Source organism: Caloenas nicobarica, chromosome 20 (genome assembly GCF_036013445.1).
Source record: "Caloenas nicobarica isolate bCalNic1 chromosome 20, bCalNic1.hap1, whole genome shotgun sequence".
NCBI lineage: Eukaryota > Metazoa > Chordata > Aves > Columbiformes > Columbidae > Caloenas > Caloenas nicobarica.
The window spans coordinates 3327030-3354057 of NC_088264.1; the positions used below are offsets into that span (position 1 = coordinate 3327030).

A 27028-nucleotide genomic window follows, 5' to 3' on the forward strand; every position below is an offset into this window, starting at 1 on the left:
CCTCAGTCTCCTCCAAGCTAAAGAGCCCCAGCTCCTATAGAATAAAGGCTTCCTTTTCCCCTTCTTGAATTTGTCAGAGATTTAGGAGCTTTTTGTGACGGGTGACCCCATCCCGGGGTGCTGCGTGGCCACCACCGGCGGGACAGAGCGGCCTTTTCAAAATAAATCTTCACCCTGATCATGACAGCGCTGTGGTGCAGGGCCCCGGCGAATGGCGCGTTGGGCAGGGGCGACCTTTCCCGCTCTGGGGCGAAGCGCGGCCCGGCGCCCCGTGTCCCTCCGCGGCCGCCGTCCCCGCGCATGCGCGGCCGGAGCCGTGAGGCAGGGGCGGTGCCGCGGGGCCTGTGGCGCCGCTCCGGCCGCCGCCATGGGGGACGTGAAGAACTACCTGTACGCCTGGTGCAGGAGGAGGAGGCTCACCCCGGCATACGAGATACGCGCCGGCGGAGGCCGGAACCGCCAAACCTTCCTTTGCGAGGTGCGCGGAGGGCCGGGGCGTCTCCCGGCGGGCTCAGGTGTACCGGGCCCTTGGTGTGAGGGAGCGCCTGAGGGGGCCCAGTGGCCTCGAGTTGCGCCAGGGGAGGTTTAGGTTGGATATTAGGAAAAAAAAAATCCCAGGAAAAGGTTGTAAAGCGCTGGAACAGGCTGCCCAGGGCAGTGGTGGAGTCACCATCCCTGGAGGGGTTCAGAAGGCACATAGACGAGGTTCTTGAGAACATGGTTTAGTGCCAGAGTTGGGCTGTGGTTGGGCTCGATGATCCTGAGGGTCTGTTCCAGCCGAAATGATTCTATAAGTGGTGAGAAGCTCGGTCACCTCACGGCCAAAGCGGCCTGGCTTCTTGTGTGCAGAGTAAAACGCGCTTGGTGGGTTTGTGAGGGTAGGGCAGCCTGGCGTGAAGCTCTTGTGATAACAATAAGGTGATTTCTGTAAGGGTGATGTGTGTATTTACACCTTTCTTGCAGATAGAATTGTTGGCAAGGGGTCCTGTGTGTCACCCTCGTGAAGAGCTTTTGATCCTCCACTGAGCTTGCATTGAGATATATTCCGAAATTCCTGTTGGTTTGGCTGCTGCTCTGTGTGCTGCTGTAATATTGCTCTGCTCCTGGCTCCAGATACCGCGGGTGTGCTTTGAATTGGGGTTGGCTTTGAGAAGGAGCTGACACACAGCATGAGGCTGTGGGGAGAACAGGCCGGGTCGTAAGCGATGCCACAGATGTGCGCTGAGCACCTTGGATTTGTCGTTACACCCTTCCTCCACCGTGCATCTTCCCCACCAATAACAAAACTGAGAAGCAGCAGTTTTAAAGGTGTTGGAACCGAAACTGGGTGTTGCTGGGGTGAGGCAGTCGCACCGTTCTGTGCTGTGTATGTTGATACCCCATCAGCATCCATAGAAACTTAAGAGGTGAACAGATAGATCTCCCTAAAACACAGTCTGGTACCGTGGTGGTGAGTCCAAGTGCAGGTACTGTTTTGTTGGAGGTACCATAGTCCTGGTAGACTGATAGTCTGCTGAAAGTTGGAAGTTCATTGTGTTCTAGATTACTAGAAAACTTTGTGTGTTGATGAGAAGGTGGGTGTTAGCTCTATTCGGCATTGAAGGACACATGCAGTCTAGTGGTGTAAAAAACCTGGAATGTTATATGCAGGTCTGCCGCCTTTTTTTTTTTTTTTAAGAACAACTAACTATGGTAAAAAGCTGTTCACATGGTCAGCAGGGTGAAGAGTGGAAATCAGAAGTGCCAGGACTGAAGCTGAAATGGAGTTGCTGACTGTAAATGTAAAAGACGGACAGTAACAGTTTAAGATGAAGGGCAGTGGTTGCAGAAAAGCAGGTGTAAAACATCTGCTTAGTCTAAACTTGGAATAAACTTGCTATGGTGGAGGTTTGTGGCAGGCTGTTGGGCAAGCTAGCAGGATATAAAATTGCTGCTCTAAAGCTTGTCTATTGTCTTATGAAATACATTGCCTCTTTCTAACTGTAGTAATGTGGAGCTACAGACACAAGCTGAGGGTTTGGGATTAAGGCTGAGGAAAATGAACCTGGGCAGAGTTTCTACTGTGTGTTGCCAGGGTCCCTTCCTACACTGGTTCATTCTCTTCAACAAGGTTTTGGGAAACAGTCACGCTCTCTGAGAATGGACTGCAGGTGTTTCCTTTAATAGGGATAAATTAAACGTTCAAAACCTACAGAAACGTATAGATACGTATAATGATACTTAACAATACTTAGTAATAATATTTCCTGCACTTACTAGCAACAGAAATTTGGTATTTCAGTCAGTATTATTGGTTTTCAAGACGCTTTCACTTGTACATGCCATGGATCTGTGTTTTTACTTGCAGCTTCGAGTGGAAGGCTTTAACTACATTGGCATGGGCAGTTCCACAAACAAGAAAGATGCGCAGAGCAACGCTGCTCGAGACTTTGTCAATTACTTAGTTCGGGTGAATGAAATGAAGAAAGGTGAAATTCCTGCTTTTGGAGTAAGCTGCTCTTTCTCCTTACAGAAGACTAATGAAAATTTAATTGCAGTGCTGGGCATCCAGTTGCGTTTCATCCCTGGAGTTCGGTCTGGCACCCTTGTGCGGTGAAGAAGACCGAATGTGCGGGACTTCTGTGTGCAGGGCTGAAAAACTGGAATAGGCAGGGTGAACGCTGTAGGATAGTCTGGTTAAAAAAGCTGGGTGTTGGTCTGCATAACTGATGAGGCTGGAAAGAATTCAGAGTCCCCGTGAGGCGCAGCCTGGCTTTAAAAGTGCTGAATACTCACACTTGACACTGGGAATTGTTTTAAATGCACATTATGATATATAATACTGTGTACTCAAAACAACAACAGCCAACCAAACAACAACAAACCGAAGCAAAACAAACAAAACAAAATGCAAACCAACAACAACAGCAAATCACAGACATCTCAAACCAGACCTTGAAAATTAGGCATTTTTCAAGCTGTAGATGCTTTCTCACATCTGTAACAGGATCACTGCTTTTTAAGATATTTTACGAACCATGCAAGTATCAGCAGTGACCATCATGTAGAAGCTGAGAGGGGAGTAACTCTGCCTTTACAGCCATTTTAGAGAACAGTAAATATAGGATGAAGCTGCATGTTATACATTGGAAGAGTCTTTTTCTAATGCCTCATTAAGGATATATCTGCATAAAATGCATCATTTGATCGGTGGAAGCAGTGTCCCTGCCTCGTTAGCCTAGGTGAAGCCTTATGGTAACAGAACCTATATTGTTTCTGATGTACCAGTCAGTTTTATAGCAATGCAGTGTGTTGCATGGCTAGATCCTAAAAAGAAATAGCATGTTCTGTATCTTGAATAAAGCAGAGGTGGTGTGATCAGTTAGCTAAACATCCACATCTCAAAATGGGAAGGATTCAAGCTGTAATGATTAACCATAATTTTATCATTTCCTAAGAGTATTAATGTTTTTGTATACCCTTTTTTTCTGCGTTCATAACGTATGTTTGAGGTCCCTTGGTTATATGGTAGGGACTGGTATCTTATTTTATGCTGGATGCTGAAACAGTTGATTTTATAACTGCTGAACTTCAATAAGTCAGGGCTACTAGTTGGTTGGAACTCTTGTTATAGGACACCCACGAAAAGCCAGATATTCAGCAACTGTATTCCGTACAGTTTTTAAAAGGGTGGTACAACTGGGGGGGTTACTATTGGGGGCAACTATTGCACAATGATGTATGATCTCCTTAAACTGCCTGAAGAGTTTTTGAGCTAAACAGTAAAACGTTTTTTCTGTAGGAATGTGCTGATATTTCCCGTTGTTCTCTCTCATAGCCGGCAGCTGGTGATACTCCCGATGGACATGAAACAGCTAAAGACATTACTGGTTCCAGTTCTACTTTGGGTGGACCTCTTCCTCCGCATTTGATTATAGAGGCTGAAACAGGTAAGACTGTGGAAACTGTCATTTACATGTGTGTGGCTGTAATGTATGTGTATAGATTTGTGTGTGTGTGTTTTGTTTGTGGTTTGGTTTTTGTTTGTTGTGAGGCAGGGGTGCGAGTGACGACATGAGATCTGAGGGGCAGGTCGTGTCCTGTTGAGACTGCCAGACAATACCTCTCCATTGCTAAGAACATGTTTGGGGAGAGTTATTTTTATTTGGTTTTGGGGTTTTTTTTCCACCTGGTAGGCAATGGCGCAGGTGCAGCACCCGGAAGTTGTGGCAATCATGGAGTTCAGTGGGATCGGGGCGCAAATTTGAAAGATTACTATTCCAAGAGAGAGGAGCAAGAAGTGCAGGCAGTAAGTGATTCGGCGCAATTCTCCTTTACTTTTCTTCTTAAGTAGGTATCTTTCGTTCCCTTTCATTTGTTATTAGCATTTGTAATGAAGCTTGGAGTTTTCATTTGAGCTTTTGCAGTTGGTTTTAACTTAAGCTGCAGATTTACTTGCTGACTTTTAACAAAGATAAGCTAAGGACAAAATAAATCACTCTGGATGCTGTGAATGTGCAATCGCATAGATGTTTTGTTGTGAGTACAAGGAAATTCTGAGGAATTTTTAGCATTTTCTGTCCTAACTATTTTATAGCATCTAGACAAGTTATTTTAAAGACTTGTAAGAATATTTAAAACTGAAATCTATTAGAAACCAGAAGATGATACTTTTTTTTTTTTTTCCCCCCAATGTTAGACCTCAGAGTCAGAAATGGACTTAAACACTGATCTTCACGGGGGCTGGACCCTGGAAAATGCCAAGGCACGTCTGAACCAGTTTTTCCAAAAGGAGAAGATTCAGGAAGAATATAAATACACTGAAATGGGCCCTGATCACAACAGGTGTGGTGGTTTTAGTCACCTTCTGCATATGAAGGGTTAGAAATATTTTTGGTGAGAGTGGCTAGTTGCATTTATTTGCGGTGCTCCGTAGTGCCAGCTGAGAAGGCAGTGATCTTTACCAGGACCAACAACATCCCGAAGTCTTGAAATGGGGGCGATGAGCCTTGGTGCCAGGATCTGAGTGACTCTGAAGAGATTTCTGTTGAATGTTTTTCTTGGATGTGCAGTTTTTAAATGATTGCTGTGCTCGAGCGAGCTGTTCAGGTGTCGGTTTGGATGGAAAGAGTGCTCAATTGCTCGCAATAATTCTTTGTATGACTAGTTGCCTTCGTACATTTTGAGAAAATCTTGAATATGCTTTCATTTGCTTATGTAGAAATGTGCTTCAAGGACATTTTATTTATATTTTTATTATAATTAACTTTTTTTTTCTGGCAGCAGAATCTTCTACTGGAAAAATTAGTTTGGCAGAATCTTCCCAAAGGAGTTTTGAGGGCCTTAAATCTCAGTTGAAACCAGTTGGGTATTACTCTTTTTTGACCTTCTGCCCGTTCCGTCAGAAAATTCACGTATGCTTCTCCGAAATGAAAATAACACGTAACATATTGCGCATAAAGAATCGATGGATTTGATTTTTTTACCTGTTTGGAATAGTCTTTACAAATCATCAAAACTTCAGGACATCGCATCATTTCTTCTGAAATATAATTACATTTTGTGCTCAGAAACAATGGCATGTTGCTGCTGGATTCTTGGTCGCTTTTTTAGGCTGGCTGGATTTTTTTGTGTTACATAAATTTCTATGAGAGGTGTCTTACAGTCTTATTACAGTCCACAGTAGGAGTCTCACTTGCAGGACTTCTGGTGTTCTTTTGTGAAGTCTTACAATCATTCAGAACATTTGAAATATGTGTATTGGTGTCAGAAAGTTCTAAATTTTCATTTAAAACCTATTTTCAAGTCACTTATCTCCATTTATGTTTTCTAGCAAGGACATTTCTTTCCCTTAAATGAGTAACATTAAAAAATAGTTTGCACAATACTAGGATTTTTAAATATGCGTGTTGCAGATGCAGTTCTTGAGCACTTCTTGTATTCTGCAACTTGCAGATTCATTTGTGCAGCTCATTTTGTTACGCCTTCCGGAGGTAAATGCGTTAAACCCCACGTATTTAAATACATATAATCTCGAGCAGAATGAGATGGCTACAGATGACAGTATGTTTCTCAGCCCACTTATTGTTCCTCCTGAGAGCATTTCAGGGTTTCCTATTTACTACCTCTAGGAAAGCTTGTGTGAATTGCCCTGGATGGAATAGGCGTGAAACAATCGTACTGTGTTCCAGTATTCGTTGAGAGAGGGCAAGATTTAATCCTTTTGGTATATATAACAGGAGAGGAATAATTGCAGGTGTTTTAGGAGTTTTGAGGATAGTTATATGGTTTGAATTGTTTTTAAGAAATATCAGTTGCCATGAATCTTACCACTATGATTTTTTTTTTTTTAAGTAGTGGTCTTTACAACAAAAGCGTCAGTCTTGCTCTCAGGGGTTTTTAAAGGAGAAATGTATTTTTGTTGTTAATTAGTCATAGTCACGTGGTATAAGGACTTAGAAACACAGAATCATTTTGGTTGAAAAAGACCCTCAAGATCATCGAGCCCAACTATAACCCACCCCTGGCACTACCCCATGTCCCTGAGAACCTCATCTCTGTCTGTCCAACCCCTCCAGGGATGGTGACTCCACCACTGCCCTGGGCAGCCTGTTCCAATGCCTGACAACCATTTCCAGGAAAAAAAAATTCCCAATTTCCAATCTAAACCTCCCCGGTGCAACTTGAGGCTGTTTCCTAATACGCGTTACTTGGGAGAAGAGACCAACGCTCTCCAACTTATTAATAGCTGGAACATTTGGATTCAGAAACTTGGTTTTAATAACGACAGGAGAGCATAAATTGCAAATATAAACGTGGCTCTCCTAGTACATGAAGAATGAACTAAGTATTAAGGGATGGGATGTGGCTTTTCTCTCTGGGGACTCCATTGGTAGCGTGGGATGCCTGTGCCTCCGTGCGTTCCTGCTGCAGGTGGCGGCAGCGAGCGACCCCAGAGATCTGTGCGTGTTCTCACGGGGGCTGCTGAGGCTGTGCTGAACAATTACGCAGGATTCTGCTGCCGACTGATTTCTGGTGTTGCTGTTCTGCCCTTAGGTGGAGGAGAATGAGATTGAATGCTGACTGTAGGCCTGGCTGAGAAACATACTGTCATCGGTGCCTTAGTTGGCTGTTGTGTCCCTGAAAGCCAGTGGCCTTCGACCCATGAAGCCACTGTGCCCAAAGGTCAGTTCACTGCTAGTACAGGAAGGCGTTCGAACTTGAAATTTAAATCCCTCACTTAATCGTTTTGGGGTTTTTTTTGTTTGTTTTGTTCTTATTTACAGCAGGAAACCAAGGACACAGATGCCAGGCTCTGCCTGCAGCTGTGCAAGAACCAAAGTGTAGTTTTCAAAGAAGATCTCAGTCTGATAAAGCCCAGTCATACGTCTTGAATCACATTTGCCAGTTTAAATCCTGCCTTATAAGCATTTGGCTTTAATTTTTAATCTGTGCAAATACATAGGCTTGTGATTCTCAAAAACATGGGTCTTGGTTTCCATCATCCTCTGACATATGGCTTTCTCATTTTTTTTAAGCCCAAGTTAATATACCACTTGACCTTTAAAGGAATTGGTTACACGCCCACTAGGCAAACCATTATACTTTAGACTATATGCTGTTCCCGGAGTATGACAATAAGGGCTTCATGAAAATTCAAGTATTTTGTCGCTCCTGTGCAGATACGTTCAGTGGTTTTTGACAAAATGACCTGGTTTAGTTCTGTGTGTGCTCTGAGCTGGCCAAATATGTGCCAAAAACCAGGGCAGCTGTATTAAGTGTTGCATCTGAGTTAATAAACCCAGGTTACTAGTGGATTATGTTCGTATAATGTGGGATACAGTTAATGGTACACTGGGATGCACGTTAATTTTACATTAATGTGCTGTCTGCTCTTTAATTGTTGCCTTAAAGTTAGACAGCTCGGAGCATGTTTCCTAATAATGTGACTTTAAATTTCAATGCCGAACGGTGGCATTTGCAGGACTTTTCTTAAGATATGCACTGGTTCTCTTGATGGCAAGTCTGTTACTTGCTAACTTGGGGTTAAAGGGACTAAAAGCAGCGATATTTTACCTTGGCCATTGTTGATTGAGAGCCTCTGACTAAGGACACTGAGATCTTTGCCTAGAAAAACTGAAAAGAGTGGCTATTTTTGCAGTGTCAGTGTCAGCACTTGATAATTGTACCTTTGTGTTCTTTCTTTCTCTCACAGGAGCTTTATTGCAGAAATGAACATTTATGTGAAGCAGCTGGGCAGAAGTAAGCGTTCCTATTTATTTTTTAGCTTAGCAAGAGATGGATGTTGGTACAGAGGACTAGGCCATACTCGTGGGTACAGACCTTTATAGTTCTGTGCTGGAGCCTCTTCCAGAGGTGAAGCTTCACATTTGTTTCCTGACGTGAATTTTTTTTTCTGTGTGTTGTGCTTGTCTCATTCTACTTCTTGACCATTACATGCTTCTGCTAATCTTTCTTCTCAGCACAAAGAAATGCTTGTGGGATATGGTAGGTTTTATTTGTGTTAATTACTTGTTCTTCACATGTCTGAGAAATTCAGGTGTCTGATACTTTCCCAGGCAATGGGCGGGCTGCCCATCCCTTACCTGTTTATGGAGAGCTTGCTGGGAAATTTGTAAAATATTGCAGGGTGTTTTAGAATAATCATACTTTCTTAGACACTGAAAGCAGAAAAAAAACTTTACAGGAGCTCCCCGGGAAGTCAGTAAATAACATTTCACAGCTAGCGAGTCAGCTGATGAAGGGACCTCCTTGGTTTTTATGTCAGAACTCTGGATTTATCAAGACCTGAGACTCTGGCCTGCGTAAACAATCATGAAGCCCATTTCAGTGTAGTGTCTTCTGTGGAAGCTGTTTGAGTCGTCAGTGACTACAGCTCTGAACTTTGTGTGCTGCAGGGATTTTCAGCCGCGAGCACGGATCCAACAAAAAGCTGGCAGCACAGTCCTGTGCCTGTTCCTTGGTTAGGCAGCTCTACCATCTCGGCGTCATAGAACCTTATTCTGGACAGACAAAGAAAAAAGGAGAATCGGTGAGTTTGGTAGAAGGGTCAGAAATATTTAACAGCTTATATGTTAATGATAATTTTGATTCTTTAGACCAGCAACTGTCTCTGGTCTGGCTGGTGATTTGGATCAGAAGTATAACTTTGTGTCTATGTGAGTGGAGCAGTAAACAAGTTTTACAGCATATTCAATGAAAAAGGATTTGTAACAAATGCTTTTTCCAGTATCAATTTTTTAGAAGCTTAAAAGATTTCTGTTTATGCTCCATACAATTCTTGGCTACTTGGTTTCTTTCTCTGGCACATTAAGACTTTTTTGGTATTGGGTCACAAGTTTGGTAATGTTTTCCTCCGAAATTAAACTCGGATATTTAAAAAGAGTCTGTAGATTCTTCTTGGATCAAAAGTTGGCAAAATGTTTCAAGAAGGTGGATTTTTAACTGTTGGTACTCCTTAGCCTTTTTTGACTAGGAACTGTTTGATGGTTCAGTATCCTTCTAGCAGCCTGCAGTTCTGTCTTCCATTGTCTTTCTTTTTGTGTATATCAACGTGTAGTTTTTAAACGTTTAATAGATGGAACCCTATGAGGTGTCGCTGTCTTCTGACTTAGAAAACCAGCTGCGAACCACTGTACGGGAACTGTCTCTGGAGACTGTGCCTTTGGTGAGTGTGCGGTTCAGATACTCCACTATTTAACATCAGGCCTGCTTGTTTAATGCAGTAATGTGTCTTCCTTTCCCCACTTTGCTTTTGGATTTCTAGCCTGAAGATCCCAGTAAGCCAGTTCTGATTAACATTGGAAAGCTGGCCCATTTTGAACCGTCGCAGAGACAAAATCACATGGGAGTTGTTCCGTGGTCACCACCTCATTGCAACTGGAACCCTTGGACCAGCTGCAATATTGATGAGGGTCCTCTGGCAAATGTAAGATAGCCTAAAAAATTGATTTGTCGTTTGCTTTCTCCATACTTCTGGAACTTTTAAGTGCTTTTTTCCTCCAGGGTTTAAAGTATGAGCTATTCCAAACAAGAAAACAGTCCACTGATAAAATGTCTTCCCTTCTTGGCCTGGAGGAAGGGAGTCTTTGCATTGGTAGGAGTTCTTTGTATTTACGTAACGGTTTATTAGATTCTTGAGCAGCAGTGTCTTGGATGTCCCAGTTCTTGCCTTTGTTTCAATTTTTTGCCTGCTATTGTGCAGCCCATATCAAGTTCTAATTGAAATTACAAGGTAAGTTTATGGGCATATAATTTATAATTCACTAGTCTCTTTCCCATATTTCCATGCTAGGACTTTTCTGGGAGGAGAAACTGCTCAAGCCGGCGTCACTACACAATCAGCCTGCTTGCTCTTTTTGTTGTTTCTAGTCCCATTCACCGCAGAACAAATGAAACACAGCGATGTGGCACGATAAAATGGGAGATAAGGGAAGAAATACTAGATTGCCAAGCTCAGAGGCGTAATGTGGCCACTGGTATAACCTGGTCAGGAAAGACTCTCAGGGCACGAACTTCAGTTTCTTGCAACAGGGAACCAGAGTACTTATGACCAAGATAATAGTTTAATACTTCCTTTGACTGCAGTTTTTTCCATAAATGACATTCATTTAACTTTGGTCATTATGTATTGATATAAAAAATGTGGAACTGATGTAAATTTGGTTGTTGCTGCTTAAAGCACATAATGGATGTATTTACAGACATTGGAAAGTGAGCTGGCTTCAAATCTCATTAGGCTTTCTGTGTGCTAGTCATGGTGGTGCTGACTTATTTTCAGTAAAACCAATTAGCCGTTTGGTAACGAATTTGAATTCCTTTAGCATGCTTTCTTAGTTGAAATACAAGACTTGCTCATACATTTCCCTCCCTGCTCACTTTTCCCTTTTCAGCTCCTGTTCTGCGGGTGGTTCCGTGCTTTCGTTATCTGATTCCTTACATTAAAAACTCCTGTCTGAATGATCACTGAAGTACCTCCTTGGCTTACTGCTGAATAGAGTGTGTTTCTCAAGCAGTTGAAGTATTTAAATGATCTTTTTCAGTGTTGTGGATCTTTCTGAGAAACTTCTTTGAGGATGGCCATTTAATTTTATTATGCTGGAACAAAGGAAATAGAATAGCTCATTGGCAGAACTGATTTCAGGGAGTTACATAGGACATGATCCTTTACTGATGTTTGGAATCATTATCTTGGTGTGACTGATTTTTATATTGAATTTATTATATAGGTAAGCAGAGGAGTCAAAAACCCTCTGAACAATGTCTTGTCTTTCCAGCTCACTCCAGAGCAAATAAGCATGGATTTGAAAAACGATTTCATGTACCGTTTGGAGCAGGATCAAGAATTACAAAGGGTAGGTGCGCTTCCTGTAACTTGCCATGCTTGCGCTAGACTTTTCGTTTTCCAAAAGAGGTTGAACATCCCATACAAAGTCTGTAAGACTGGATTTCAGTAGTAATGTGCCCCAAGTTTTCAGAAGTACTGGATGGGTGTGGGGATAAGTAGGACAAATCATAGTTTATATTTTCTCCTTAGGCAGTTTTTCCTTTGTATGAGTGAAACCTGTGTAGAAGAGTGAGACAAAGTACAGATGTGGAGCAGAGTAGGTTGATTTGGGAAGATTTTTAGAAATGCGCTGGATTTTTTTTTTTTCCAGATCCAACAAGAGAGAGAGGCCTTACCCGTGAAGGATTTTGAAAGCGAAATTCTGGATGCGATCCATCACAACTCTGTCATTGTAATCCGTGGTGCCACCGGTTGTGGCAAAACCACGCAGGTGCCACAGTACATCCTGGATGAATTCATCAGAACCAACAGAGCTGCGGAGTGCAACATCGTGGTGACGCAGGTGAGGAACATGGTACAAATGCAAACACTTAAGTTTTGGGATTGGATCCTAGAAATCACCTCTTAGGATGTGTTAAGAAACCTGATTGTCATGGCAGGAAATTGTTCATAGAAGTATCTCCTCGGTAGAAAATGTAGGAGAAACCTCAGCATCAGGTGTATTTTCATTTGGAGTGTTATTCTTTCATGTATGTACAGTTGGGATAATCTGGCTTGTAGCTTGACCAGGTGGAAACTTTTCGGCAGATTGAGGGGAAACAATTTGGCAAATGCCACCTGGTAGTTCCCATATATCCTTATATCCCTCCTCCTGTAATTTTCTGTGTGGAAATAACCATTTCAGAAGAAAAAAGCCTGCTCTTGTACTGTTTAATGACCACTGTGTAAAGAAATCTAATTAGGACAGAACATGTATAACTTCTATGAATTACTTTCTTGTTTTCGGTGGTATTCTGATAAACTTACACTTCATGATTAAGTTAGAGAAAACTTTTTCATCCCCCAGCCTCGAAGGATTAGCGCAGTTTCTGTAGCAGAGCGTGTGGCATATGAGAGAGGAGAACAACCTGGGCAAAGCTGCGGGTACAGCGTGCGATTTGAATCTGTGCTTCCTCGGCCCCATGCCAGTGTGATGTTCTGCACTGTAGGTCTGTATTGTTATTAACAACATTTTTTTCACAGAATAAGTTTGCTGACGTACAGTTGTGCAGAGAAAGATTAAGATTGTTGTTCAGAAAGATGATAATACAGGTCTAATACCACACAGAAATAATCTGAAGAGGTAAAATTGCCATAATTGACTGTCCTTAGGAGACAGAAGGGGAAGCAGTATTGGTAGGAAGGAAGAGTCTTTTTAGTAATAATATTTTACACCCTCCCCATCGCTTGTACAGTTGAAAGTGTGTCAATTGGAGATGGGGCTGTAAAAAAAGATGCTGGACAGCCCGCACACTTCTTAATTTTTAAACCAGTGCACCTGTTCTTGATGAACTGAGGCAGTGATGGGTGGAAAGCTGAGCTGTTACCTACGTGAACATTTTACTCCTGTGTCTCTTTAAGGTGTTTTCCTGAGAAAGGTGGAGGCTGGGATCCGTGGCATTAGTCACGTCATTGTTGATGAGGTCCACGAGAGAGACATTAACGTGAGTGAGCTGGTGACGATCATCCTATTTCTCTGCGTGCTTCTGTTCTGTTTCACTTTCACACGTGTTCATGTGCTAACATGTGGAAGGAAACTGCATTTTACTAGTTGCCATATATGTGAGTTTTCCATCTTTAATAAGATTTTTAGAAATCTTTCTCTTAATTCCTCCTTACCTGATTTAAGGAGCAAGGACTTGTGCTTACTTGCTGCCCTGACTCTTCTGCCTGTTAGGATTATCATGGTCCTCTCTGCAAAATAGAACATCACGGCCCAAGCACTTCTTGTCCAAATGTGGGAGCATGTTGAATGTCACTTTTATTTTGGAGTGCTTTTTCTACTGACAATGTTGTATTAGCATAATAGCAGTGGTTTTTACAGGAGCTGCCATCTCAATAGTGACAGATTTCAATTTGGTTTTGACACAAAGAAAAATGCAACAAGTTGAAAATAGAATTGGGAGAGGGATTGTGTGTAACTTAAGAAATGGGAAACATTTTCTGTCCCCCGATTCTTCTCTGTAGTTTTCAGCTTTGCCACACCAGGAGTGAAACTGTGAAGTTCTGACGTGATGTTTAAGCTTGTTTTGGCAGAATTTATGGACTCACTTAGATGGAATTGCAATGCAGATTTTTCTGATCTCTTCATCTCTTAAGTTTGTATTAATGATGTAAAATACAATTTTTCAAAGTTTGAATGAGATTGGAATTTTATCTGTTGAACTAAGGGCCCACCTAACTGCATGGCAAAAATAAATAAACGTCGCGTTTAAATAGAACTATAAAACTTCACATACAATTGCGGAGTCATTCCTATTTATTTTATGAACTATGGCTACTTTATATATAAACCAACTTTAAAAAGACCTTAGGTTGTAGTGTATTGTTAGGAAGGGAGAAAACTATTTTTGAATTATTTTCTTTAGTCTTTTTTTTCATTCTGATAAAAGATTAGCTCTTCTTTACACTGGAAATCCTAAAATTCACTTATCCCAGGAATTGCAGTATTTGCAAATTAAAGCACTGATGACTGTTTCTGGATACAGAATATTGTTGTGATGATGATTACTTCTCTTTCCCAGCAAAGCTCCTGCTCAGTAGATGGATATGTCTGTGTAATTCTTTCTGGTCTCTTGGGAAGATGTTGCTTCTTATGGGTAGGAAAGTAATGATGCTTTTATTCTCTTTTTATGCAGACTGACTTTCTCTTGGTGGTGCTGAGAGATGTGGTTCAGACATATCCAGAAATCAGGGTTATCATCATGTCTGCCACCATCGATACAAGTATGTTTTGTGAATACTTCTTCAACTGTCCGATTGTTGAGGTATTCGGTAGAACCTACCCTGTCCAAGGTAAATCACTAAATTTTCAGGAACTGCTTTAGTTTTTATTTTATCGGTTATATGCTTTAAGATTATGGGCACAGCTGTGGTATTTCAGATCAGTTGTCTGTGATATTAGGAATAGTGGAAATAGCTTTAAATCAGTCAGTATTTTTAAAAAAAAGGCAAACAAAAAAACCCCAAACAAACAAAATAAACAATAAAAAATTATGTGGAAGTATATCAAATAGAGGAATAACCATAGGAATAGTGTGGGAATAATTCTTATACCCTGGCTGGCAGCCAAGGAGTTTTCTTCAGTCTTGGTTTCATGCTCTGAAACATCGTGATTTTACCAGGAGAATCTCGAGAGATGATAAAAAGAATTGTGTTCCCTCACACGGGCTTCTAGCCGTCAGCCTTGGTAACCAACGCTCGTCTGTCCTCGCAGATTATTTTCTGGAAGATTGCATTCAAATGACTCAGTTCGTTCCGCCACCAAAGGAAAAGAAGAAGAAAGAGAAGGATGAAGAAAGTGGTGAAGATGATGATGTATGTTTGACTTCTTTAACGTGCTACTTAGGACTAGCTCAAGTGTAATTCATTGTTGAACTTAAACATTTTTGGCAGCTTTTGGATTTTTTAATATCAGAGATTGCTGTTAACTTCAGAAACAGAACTGGATTTTCTCATTGCCCTTGTAAACTGAATAATTTCTTTTTTTGCTGAAGCTAAAATTCTGATGTTTTGTCAGCCCACCTTTCTTTGAAGATAGAACTGAAATGCTTTTAAAAGAAGAAATATATACAGAAATACATGATAGATTTTCAGGGTGAAAATTTAGATTCTCTCCCTTCTTCTCTTGCAGTTGATATTTTTAGTGCTTACATACAGTGTCAAGAAAATACCACTTTCATGATGCAGCTTTTAATTTGTAGGTCTGAAACTGCTGTTTAGGTCAGTTTTTAAATTTTTTTTTAAATGATTAGTGTCTTTTGAGAGAAGCATTTTCTTCTGCTTCTCATGATGTTATCTTCATCATTTGAATGGAAGTTAAATTCATTTGATAGCTTCCTGCTGCAAATTTTTATTGAGTTATAACTTGATGCAATGGAATTATAATTCCATTTTTGTATTAGAAATCTGGGGAAGCAGAACTTGAACTGCTTTTTGTGAGTCCTTCTGTGAGCTGTGCCTGAGATGGTTTTCGCCATCCACATATCTCATTTTCCTATTTGCCTGGCCAGCCAGTCTCCACAGGTTGAGTAGGTTCATTTACCTGATTTCTTTCATGGTTTGTTTTTCTGTTGCTGTTTTTTTTTTGTAGGCCAATTGCAACCTTATTTGCAGCGATGAATATGGTCCAGAAACAAAGCACTCCATGGCTCAGCTGAATGAGAAAGAAACTTCTTTCGAACTCATTGAGGCGCTGCTAATTTATATCAAGACGCTGAACGTCCCGGGAGCTGTACTTGTTTTCTTGCCTGGCTGGAACTTGATATACACATTGCAGAAGCATCTAGAAATGAATCCACGCTTTGGTACAAGAAACTGTGTTCTATTACATTTCATCTCCTTTTCCAAAGGAAACTACAGATTGTATAAAGCTGAGAGTTGGCTGAGTGGTTTAGAGAGCTGGATTGATTTGCTGTGAGAATGAATGAGTAGAAATTTACTATATGGTGCAAAGAAGAAATGAGATTTACGTAGTAGTAGTTACCTGCCTTCTTGTGTTCATGTTGTAGGAGGCCGCCAGTATAGAATTTTACCTCTGCATTCGCAAATTCCTCTGGAAGAGCAGCGTCGGGTGTTTGATCCTGTGCCTCCTGGAGTCACCAAAGTACGAGAGCTTCTCTGTGCCGAGTGTCTTATGTTTGTTCTGCTTTTGTGGAATGTACTGCTGACTTTTTTTTATAGAGGTTATGTAGTTTATCTTGCAGTCCATCCTTAACTTTCTCAGACCAAATATATTTCACTATGCATTTCTTGGTTTTATAGGTTATTTTATCTACCAGCATTGCGGAGACCAGCATTACCATCAATGATGTCGTCTATGTTATAGACTCCTGCAAGTGAGTTCATGAAATAGCTTCTCCGTGTGTATTTGAAATACGTCGTCTGCCAAACGAATATTATAAGCACTCGGTGTATAACTGATGAAAAATAGAAAGAGTATTGTATTGTAGTCTGTTAGAGATCCTGTCTTGCTACGCGTGTTCTCTGAGCAAATTACACATAGGGATCTCATTAACTGCATGAGAATTTTAAGCTTTTGAGACAGTTGTGGAAACTTCATCCTGTGTATAGCTCGGGGCACTGCTTTATGAAGAGTGTGATACTTCACCTTCCAGACAGCTGGCTAATTAGCCAAAGCTTAGCTAGTCAAATGGGTGCTTTGCCTTATTAAAAGGAGTATGGCTTCGAGGAATACAGTAAGAACTGATTTGGCAGGACTTAAGATGAAGCACATCTGATCTTAAGGTTGTTTTTTGGTTTTTTTTTCTGTAACAGACAAAAAGTGAAGCTGTTCACCGCTCATAATAACATGACAAACTATGCCACAGTCTGGGCATCGAAAACTAATTTGGAGCAGCGGAAAGGAAGAGCTGGACGTGTGCGTGCTGGGTTTTGTTTCCATTTGTGCAGCAGAGCTCGCTTTGAAAGGTGAGGCTGTGCTCTTTAGAAATAAAATAGTGTCGGAGGCTTCTCCCAAAACTGTTGTCTACTGCTTCGGATCAAAGTGGGGAAAAAATTGCAGAAAGCACAGAGAGGAGGTGCATCAAGTCAGCTCACTCTGGAATATCTCAGTTCTTTGCAATGAGCTTTGTAATGAGGATAAGGCTGTAGTCTGCCTTCAGCCGTTGTGGGCACCTGGCATCTGCACATTACAGGTAATTTTGTCATCAAAACACTGAAAAGCAGGGAAGACACATGTTACTTTTCCCTCCATCCCCATTTTGTGGCCAGGAAGCCCTTTTGTGCTGCTGCACTGCTGTTCTAGCACCTTTCCTGCTGCTGAAACTTTTTGCCACTTCTATCTGCCAAGCTGTTTCTCGGTTGCTAGAGCCATGGAAATCTTTTTGCTGGTTGCAGAAGTCTACACAGCTGTGACACTCTGTGATTGGTGTCTCTCATGAAAGTTTCAGCGCCCCTTTCTCAGGTAGCAATTAGAGCATAGCTGCATTTTGACGTTCAACTTTTTGTAACCACTGAAAGCATCAGTTGTTCAAAAACTTCCCTTAAATTGCTCAGATTTATTTTGATCTGCAGTCTAGTACAGTGGAGTGATTTTTATTAAGAATTTTTGACAGTGAACTCATTTTAAGCTGCTAAAATAATCATGGGAATTTATGACCTGAAGGTTGCCTTCCCTCAGAGTGTATAAAAGCCAAATATACCAGCTCCGTGGTGCTTAGGATGGAAAGAACGTTTGTGAACTTGTGTGGAGAATCTTTTAAAAGATACCATCTTAAATCTGGTGCCAGCTGAACCTGGATATCCGTTCAAGGTGCTTTGAAACCTTTTCTAGCCGTGTGCTGGTCAGTGCAGTCATCCCTAGGAGTCCCTGTTTCAACCAGCAAGCTGAAGGATCGCTAACGATGCTGTGCTAACGACTTCGGCCGTGCGGACACTAAATGCGGTCAGCTTGTGCTGGAAACAGCACTGGGTAGTGGTGATGTGAGGGCTATTACCTCTGTGCATTTTCACTGCGAATTTTCCCTGAGATGAGAAGATAAATACTGGCAGGAGAGCCTGAGTGACAGGAGCAGGATGAGAGTTGGTGGGTTGGCCGGGAGGCGGTTTTTGCTCTGGAGGGTGGTAGTTTGTGCTGATGGGATGACGTGATGGCGATCAAAGCCTATGCTCAGAAAAACGTGGGCTTTTTGTTCTCATTCCAGACTTCAAACTCATATGACACCCGAAATGTTTCGAACGCCGCTCCATGAAATTGCTTTGAGCATCAAATTGCTGCGGCTGGGAGGAATTGGTCAATTTTTGGCCAAAGCAATAGAGCTGCCACCTTTGGACGCAGTGATTGAAGCAGAACGCACACTAAGAGGTATCGTCATTTGTCCACAAGATAGGCTTTTAATTAAGCTGCCTCCAAGCGATTTCCCACCTATAATGATCACTTACAAACTGTGTTATCATCTCTGGTTAGGCTGTTTGTGTGGTAGCGTGCTGGCCGAAACAGCAAGGTGTTTCCTGGCTTCAGCGTGGGGGTGGCAGCATCTTCTGCAGCTGAAGAAATACTTGAATTCCCAAGTGGGGTCTCCTTCCTTTTAGAAACTTGAGCCTTCGAACTTAAGGCTTGTTTTGTTATTTTACCAGTAACCGATTCTGGCTTCCAGCTTCCTGTTTTCCAGCTGTGGCACTGCTGCGTGTGTCACAGGCTCAGGCCAGTGCCTCAGGCACTTACAAAACTTCTATAAAAGTACTGAAAAAGAGAGGTTAGTAGTTGATTGTATAATTACCGCTTTGTACAGTTTGCTGACGCAAGATCTCAGTATTTTGTCGAGTAATTAAATCTGCAGTTTATGAGTATGCAAGCATCGGTATCCTCCTAAAGCAGGAGAAACTGAGGTGGGGGTTAAGCTGTCCACCTAGTTTTTCAAGGAGCTAACTAGAATATAAGAGAAATTAAGCAGGGAGGAGCGCTAAATTTATGCTTTAGATTTAAACCTCAGCACGCTTCACAGCTATCACTAGATAAGCACTTCTTAAAATTTCTAAGAACTAGAGTATCTATTTGATTGTTGATTTTTACGAAAAAACTTGTGTGGCGAGCCTACATTGCTTGTCTACAGAAGGGAGACCAGAATGAAAAACATAGCTAGGGATAGGTATTCAAGTTTAATGGCTTTCTGATCCAAAAGTTGTTAGTGCTTTTCTTACACTGCAGATAAGAAATGCAAAGCCAGTGGAGAGGGCAAATGTTTTCAGCTTTACCACCAGATATTTCTGGAGTTGCCTTCATCTCCTGGGTGACCTGTGATTTTTCAGTGTCCTGCTAGTATGTTTTTAGGATTGTGGGACATACTGTTCTTCAAAATATTATTTCCTTAGGTTTTTGAGTTCAATAGATACCAGGAAAAATGGATTTGATTCTGGCTAAGGAGTCCTTTATGTATTTGCTTTCCCATTTAATTGCTGAGGCTACAGAGCTTTTTCTTTTTTAATGTAAGGCTTTTAGTTATGCTCAAGTTTCCCAAAGTAGTCTGTAGCAGAGCACATGAACTGTAAGTTTGCATTTTTCGTTTAGATCTTAAAAGAGGTTTTAAAGATCACACTATCATTGTGTTTCTTTGTCCTGCAAATTTAAAAAGTTACGTGAAGTAGCGTGTAATGGTTATGGCCAAATGGTTCAAAAGAAGGAGCCTCGTGAGACCCCTCAGTCTGTTCAGCCAACACCCACGTGTGTGACTTTATTATTGACAGCGGTTTGGTGGCTTTGAGGATGAGCTCAGGTGATGATTTTTAGGTAACGGACGGAGAGAAAGGCAGGCGAAGCCTCGTGGAATTGAGAGTTTGTGGTGTCCTCTTTTTGGATGAACAGAGGGTTCTGTGATTCGGCAGGGCTGCTTTGATTCTCCTGAGGCAGAAATTATGTTAATTAGGGACTTGAAAAAGGTTTAATAGTGTAATAGTGGTTTGTACAGAAGCAAGCTGGAAAGAAATAGAAAAATATGTACATGAATTAAATAGTAATTATTTTAACTGTGGAGGAGGTAGTAAAACATCTGTAAAGCTAAAGTAAAATTTGTTTATTTGACCTCAAACCGGTTTTGAAAAACAGGCTGGCAATACCGTAAACAACATTAAACTTAAATATCAGTGGGGTTCTATTTAAACACAACTATTCAAATTCTGCATTTCTTACCTAAAGACTTCTGGGATTGGCTGACCATCTTTGCTAACGAGAGATCTTGTTTCAGAGCTTGATGCCCTGGATTCCAATGAAGAGTTGACCCCTCTTGGAAGGATCCTGGCCAAGCTTCCCATTGAACCTCGTCTGGGCAAGATGATGATAATGGGCTGTATTTTTTAGTAAGTTTAATGGTCTCAGTGGTCTTTTTTTTTTGTTTGTTTCTCCGAGTTTCTGAGCCTCTAGACATGCATGCTACAAGAGGGAAAACCAGCACATCTAGATGAGCAATAAACAACTGGGGACAGGAAACTGAATATTCATGAGTGCGGAGGATAAATAACTTCTCGTAAAGGGAATAAAGCAGCCCTGAAATTCAGAGTAACTGAAAGGGACCGGTGTAGGCTAAATATTTCTGAATTAGGAGTGGGACTCCATGTGCTGAAGTGCAGCAGCAAGCTGGAGGTGGGGAGATGTGAAATTTGAGACCCTGATAAGAAGAAAACTGAATTAACACATTTTGCTTCAGCAGAAATAAGGAATTGTTTGTAGTTGTTGTGCCTCTAGGGTCCTTCCCACCCCAAGGAGGTGGTGAAAAGGGCTGTGTGTGCACGGGGGACGGGGAGGGAGGAGAGACAAAGGACTTGTGCACACTTGCTGTTGTGAAACGTTGGCTGATTTAACTTCCACTTCCTGGTAAGTGTTTCTGTGATGTCTGATATACAAGGGCCAAATTCCTAGGGTTTGTAACCTCAGTCACTAAGTTTTTACTCTGATGAACAGCCTGTAGCAGCTGCTGGCAGCAATACCGTGAGTAAACCCGATTCTGATCACTTCCGTGGTTTTTTTTTTTTTCCAGTGTGGGAGATGCTGTTTGTACCATCTCTGCGGCCACCTGTTTCCCTGAACCTTTCATCAGCGAAGGCAAACGCCTGGGTTACATCCACAGGAATTTCGCTGGGAACAGGTTTTCGGATCACGTTGCTTTGCTCTCCGTCTTCCAAGCCTGGGATGATGCAAGGTATATTGTCTTGTCACAAAATTGGATGAAAAATTACGGGTAACACAGGGTTGAACTCTTTTGGGACCAAGCTAGATGTGTCCACAGCTGCTATGACAGCTCAACTGTTACACTTTTCCTTTCTTTGCACAGGCTTCTAATTCACTCTGGGATTTTGTTTTGTTTTGGTTTTTTTAGAATGGGTGGTGAAGAAGCAGAAAAAAGGTTTTGTGAACACAAAAGACTCAGCATGGCTACTCTCAGAATGACTTGGGAAGCAAAAGTCCAGCTGAAAGATATACTTATGAATTCTGGCTTCCCTGAAGGTGATTCTGCTTGGACATAGTAATGTAATGATTGCATTTTTTTATTCTGAGATGAGAAATAAATAAACAAGATAATCTGTGATGAATACTCAAGCACAAAGACCTATGGGGGTTTGCCGTAAAGCTGTTTTGCTTTTAACAGCTGCGTTCAGATGAAATTTTAGTGCCGTCTCATGCTCTCTCGGTTGTCTAGACCTGAGAAGTTGTGATGGCTGTGGTGCAACACAGGGAAATTTTGGAGGCTGAGGTTAGGGCTGCAGGATTAAAAATCTATTAAGCAATTGTCCTTAGAGAATTACCTCCCTGATTTTCTTTCTCCTTCACTTGTTACGTCTCCAAAATCTTAAAGCTGACCAGGTTCTGAATTTGCCTAATGTTCCTGAGGACCTTGCTCAGTTAAATGGCATGGCTGCCTGGATTCAGCAGATGTTCATCTCCCCCTCCTTTTTTGTTGTTTGGGTTTTTTTGTTGTTTTATTTTTAAAATTCCTTTATTTTTTTTCTTCTAATTCTGCTAGGATCATTGCTGCGTTTATCCTTAACTTTATTTCTGGGCAAGATGACCTGAAAACAAGCCACCAGAGACTCAGGGGAGGTTTGTAACCAATAAACTAATGAAAACATCCATGCTGACCTCCCCCAAAGATCTGTCTCCAAAACAAATGACAGGAAACACACACTGTGGTACAGCACATTCTGCGCAAACCCTTCTCTCCTTGTTTTCGAAAAGCCTTGGGAGAGAAAAATACCTCTTTTGGTAGTATTTTTCAGCTTTTTGCCCTCCATGAATAAATTGAAAATTGAATGTAGAGCAGAAATCCTTTAAGTGCAGGGGTCATTTGAGAACAGAGGCACATCTACCAGTTGATTGAATCAGAAAACACATTGATCCAGGATCCTAAACAACTGCTGTGCTGTCCTGCGTGACCCGTGGATTCGAGCCAGTCTTCTCTTCTCTGTCAACAGAATGTTTGATGACTCAACCGTTTAACAACACCGGCCCAGATAATAATCTGGATGTTGTAATCTCCCTGCTCGCTTTCGGGGTCTACCCCAATGTCTGCTACCACAAGGAGAAGAGGAAAATTCTTACCACCGAGGGGCACAACGCCCTCATCCACAAGTCATCTGTCAACTGCCCGTTCAGCAGCCAGGACATCAAGTATCCCTCGCCTTTTTTCGTTTTTGGGGAAAAGGTAAAGGCTTTGAATTTGTTCTTGATCACATGCTGCCAGGTTGTCTAGGCTCTTTTTGGTACAGAAGCCATAAGAAGAAAACTACACAGTGCAATATTTAGCTTGGCTTTGGGGGTTTTTGTTTGTTGGGTTTTGGTTTTCTTTTTTCAGAAAATGAGCCGTATGTGATCACGGTGTCACTCAGCCTTCCAGTAACTTCAACCAATCAAAGTCAATAGGAGTAGAGCTGCATAGAAAGTTCTTGCGAGTTTTGTGGAAACAGCCAGGTCATAGAGAAAAATCTAAAGAAATTCCTTCAGGACCTCTACCATACTGATGAGGCACTAGAGAATTTTTGCCCTTATCACTTCTGCTACTTATGAATCCAGAGAGAAAACAGGGATATGTAGTACAGCAAGGGTGTGCTCCATTTCGGGCATGTGGGTAGTTTGTCATCTCCTGAGGACAACTCCCATTTCCTAAGCACCTCATAAAACCTTCCCCAGGGTCCCCACGGCCTTTGAGAATAAATATCCAATTTGCAGAGCCCCTTCTGTCAGGAGAGCTTTTTAAGGTCTCACAGCAGAGTCGATGCTATAGGGGTTTCATTTTTGCCACCTCGTCTGCACTGAATTACAGAATTACAGTTTATTAGTCCAGAATTACAGTTTATTCATGCCGATTTTTATTTCCTCGGTCCTTTTTGCTGACATGCAACTTGTTTTAGTAATGGCAGATAAACCACTTCATTGGTAATAAATGGCAATAAATGCAAGTACAACAGATTCTGCCCATTGTGCTCATGTGTGAAAGAAAGGAGGGAGAGAGGCAGCTGTCAGGGAGGGAGGCTGAAATCCCAAGTCCTGCTCTTCATTTGCTCTTTAAAATGAAGGGCAGCAGCCGGGGTAGTCACTGCCGTTACCTCTGGCCCAGCTCAGACAGCTTCTTGTCGTCCCAAGTGCTCACTTCAAGTACAAGCTTAAGATCTTGTTTCTATAAAATGACAAAATGGTTGTAAGGACATGTAGCAACTTTGGAATTTGCAGGTGAGCTTTGAATTGGAGCCCCAGCGATGCAGAAGGTGAGAAGATAATTGAGCTCCACCTTGGTTGGTTTTAGTTTGTCAGAACACGAGGTCACTCTTGCAAAATGGCAGCTGCATAATTGCAGACATGCAGTCATGGAAAAATGGATATCTTTAAGTGACAGGTGTTTTTTTGGTGTTTTTTTATATCAGGCAGTGCTGATACAGTCTGTTAACACCTGCCCAGTGTTCAATTTTGTATGCATGTCTGCTCTTGTAACTTCCTAACACTATACCTAAATTTTTTTGGTGGGGGGGGGGGTTGGTTTGTTTGTTTGAGTGTGGGGTTTCGTTGTTGTTTGTTTGTTTTTTACAAAATTCTCTAGTTTCAGCGGCCAGAGGAAGGCGTAGGGATGTATTTTCCATTTCAAGAGTCGTAATTCCTCTCCCGCCTGCAGATTCGAACACGAGCCATCTCCGCCAAAGCAATGACCTTGGTGAGCCCGCTGCAGCTGCTCCTCTTCGCCTCCAAGAAAGTCCTGTCAGATGGGGAGCTCGTTCTGGTGGACGACTGGTACGGACACCTCCTTAGTGCTCGGAATTTTTCCATTAAAACTCCTGGTTTTTTCCCCCTTTACCTGGAACGTGAATACGAGGTACTGTGTGTTTTGGACCCCCTCTTAAGACAGAGGCTGAAGAAACCTTGGTTTTAAGTCTCAGAAAGACAAGGAGAGAAGTGCTCAGGATTTGTTGGTTGCATCTGGCAGTGTACATTTTATGGCCATGACCAAATACCATCTACATGCCTTTTTTTCTTTTTCCCCCTTGTTCAGTGAAATGGAAGTGAAGAATTGCTTAAGCTTAGTTCGCTAATATTTTTGAGGGCGGCCTGGAGCTTTCAAAATCTGGAGGAGCCTCATGTTTTTAGTTTACTCTGCATCTTTCTGTTTAGATGTTAGGAGTTATATATTGGTGTTATCCGAGTATTTTAAATCGCAGGAGCAAATTTGAAGAGAAAGATAGTTATGTTTTAACAATCTGGAATATTGTGTCCAGTTCTGGGCCCCTCAGTTCCAGAAGGACAGGGAACTGCTGCAGAGAGTCCAGCGCAGCCACGAAGATGCTGAAGGGAGTGGAGCATCTCCCGTGTGAGGAAAGGCTGAGGAGCTGGGGCTCATGAGCTGGGAAAAGAGGAGACTGAGGGGTGACCTCATTTATGGTGATCAATATGGAAAGGGTGAGTGTCAGGAGGATGGAGCCAGGCTCTTCTCGGTGACAACCAGTGATAGGACAAGGGGAAATGGGTATAAACTGGAACACAGGAGGTTTCATTTAAATTTGAGAAGAAACTTCTTCCTGGTGAGGGTGCCAGAGCCTGGACCAGGCTGCCCAGGGAGGTTGTGGAGTCTCCTTCTCTGCAGACATTCCAACCCGCCTGGACACCTTCCTGTGTAACCTCATCTGGGTGTTCCTGCTCCGGCGGGGGGATTGGACTGGATGAGCTTTCGAGGTCCCTTCCGATCCCTGACATTCTGTGATTCTGTGAATGTCAAATTCTAGGGATCTTGCAAATTTGCCACCTGAATTTCACCTCCCTTCATTGACAGATCAGAATTTCAAAGATGAGAATATAGATTTCTGGCTTGGTATGTGCAGCACTTCATGAAAAATCGCTCTGTAGAATGCAGTTCATGACAGGCGCTCTTCTCGAAGTTGTTATATGTCTAACATACTACTTTATGCTCTAGGATCAAGCTGAAGATGCCGCACAGCGCGGCTGCCTGCATCACTGCCCTGCGTGCGGCCATGGAGGCTCTTGTCGTGGAGGTGACCAAAGACCCCGAGACCGTTCGGCAGCTGGACCCAGCGAAGGAGCGAATGCTGGATGTGATCCGTCAGCTCTCCAGGCCATCGGCCGCCGGCGTCCGCCTGACGGCTGCCAACGCCAGGTGAGCTGGAGTTAAAACCACCAGTAGAGTATTGTCCTGTGTGGACAGGAGCTTCAGGCTCTCGTTTTGAAGTCAATAGTCTGAGCACGCCTAAAATTGCCCTGGTCAAAGTCGGATGTAGGCAGGTCACTGCCTGTTTCCACAGGAAGGAATAAAAGCTGTCATCGCCTCTTCCAAAACACAATGGTTTTTAAAGAAAAGATAAGCCAAATTTATTTTTGGCAAGCATATTCATCTCTGTCTCTGGGAATAAATATTTGGCTGTGCTTGCACCCCTCCGTTGCGCCTTGTTTTCATGTCTTGCTGCTGAAGCAAAGAGAAATGAAAACACCTGTGAGCTGTTAGTAAATCAAGGAACAAAACAAAGAACAGCTTTAGTGTACACTTCACTGTGCTTTGCGGGGAGCAAAATAAATAGGAATGGGGCTCTCTACGCATTTGTGTGAGGTGGAGAAGCGGGACTGAGGGGAAAACTTTCTATCCCAGCTGTAGACCTGGCTCAGATTTAGAGGAGGAGCTGCTTATGTGGCACGGCAGGCTATTCCCAGCTTTTCTTACTGAAACGGAACAGGTGCAAAAAACTGTGATTCAAACATCGTATTCTGTTAACAGAAAACAGCGGCATCTTAACTGAGTGTCTTGGCAATTCATTCTTCCTGTAATATCTTTAAAAAACCGAATCCATGAGATTGCTTCAAGTATAGATGGAGTGTTTCTCTTTGCCAGGTTCGGCGATGGCCCTCGCCCCCCTAAAATGCCTCGCTATGACAATGGGGGCTGGGGAGGTTACCCGCGGGGCTCTGGCTACCGAGGCGGAGGCTACGGCGGCTACGGCTACTCCAGCTGGCGCTCAGGAGGCAGAGGATACCAAGGTAGCCCAGGAGGCGGCTATTATCGAGGAAGAGGCTACCGAGGAGCAGGCGGTGGCTACGGAGGAGGCTGCGGGGATCCGGGGAGGGGCAGGTGGTAGTTACAGCAGGTCAGGGAAGTCTCTGACAAAAGTGCGTTTCTCTCCCAACGTGCTGTTTTGAGCCTGTTTGCCGTTTCAGTTCCTTAGTACAGGTATGGCTCTGTAATATATTGTGCCCGTAGAGAATTTACTGCAAGGTGTATGATTTTCTTCTTAATAAAGAGTTTGTTTTTAAAGACGCTATACGTTTGATTTTGGATTTGGAAGCTGTCTGGTGTTAGTTTTGGTTGTAGGAGGTATAAGGCATTCTGAGGAGATCTTTCCAGTGTTGAAAACCATTCTCTGCCAAACAAATTTCAAATTACAGAGCTTGGACTCAGTGGGGATTTTTTTCTTTTCCACTGATCCAGATTCTGTGGGAACATGGAATTCCTTTTTCAAGACTGATGTGACGCTGCTTCGCTCTGT

General features: G+C 42.4%; 1 protein-coding gene across 3 annotated transcripts; it reads left to right on the top strand.

The window, feature by feature from the left end:
• The first annotated feature begins 313 nt into the window (after nt 1–313).
• On the top strand, nt 314–26796 carry DHX9 (DExH-box helicase 9). Of its 3 annotated transcripts, XM_065649015.1 has the most exons (27): nt 314–478; nt 2348–2488; nt 3818–3929; nt 4176–4288; nt 4679–4824; nt 8195–8241; nt 8898–9031; nt 9578–9667; nt 9767–9928; nt 11277–11354; nt 11658–11849; nt 12354–12495; nt 12908–12990; nt 14185–14341; nt 14763–14863; nt 15639–15852; nt 16057–16151; nt 16310–16383; nt 16823–16975; nt 18211–18371; nt 20248–20359; nt 21037–21198; nt 21376–21503; nt 22469–22698; nt 24160–24275; nt 25450–25650; nt 26377–26796. In XM_065649015.1, exons 1-27 carry the CDS (start codon nt 368–370, stop codon nt 26618–26620), a joined length of 3699 nt encoding a protein of 1232 aa, XP_065505087.1. In that variant the 5' UTR covers nt 314–367; the 3' UTR covers nt 26621–26796. The 3 variants fall into 3 exon arrangements, with proteins under 3 accessions (XP_065505087.1, XP_065505089.1, XP_065505090.1); XM_065649017.1 differs by lacking the exon at nt 2348–2488; XM_065649018.1 differs by lacking the exons at nt 314–478; nt 2348–2488; nt 3818–3929; nt 4176–4288; nt 4679–4824 and adding an exon at nt 7079–7164.
• The last annotated feature ends 232 nt before the right edge of the window (nt 26797–27028 follow it).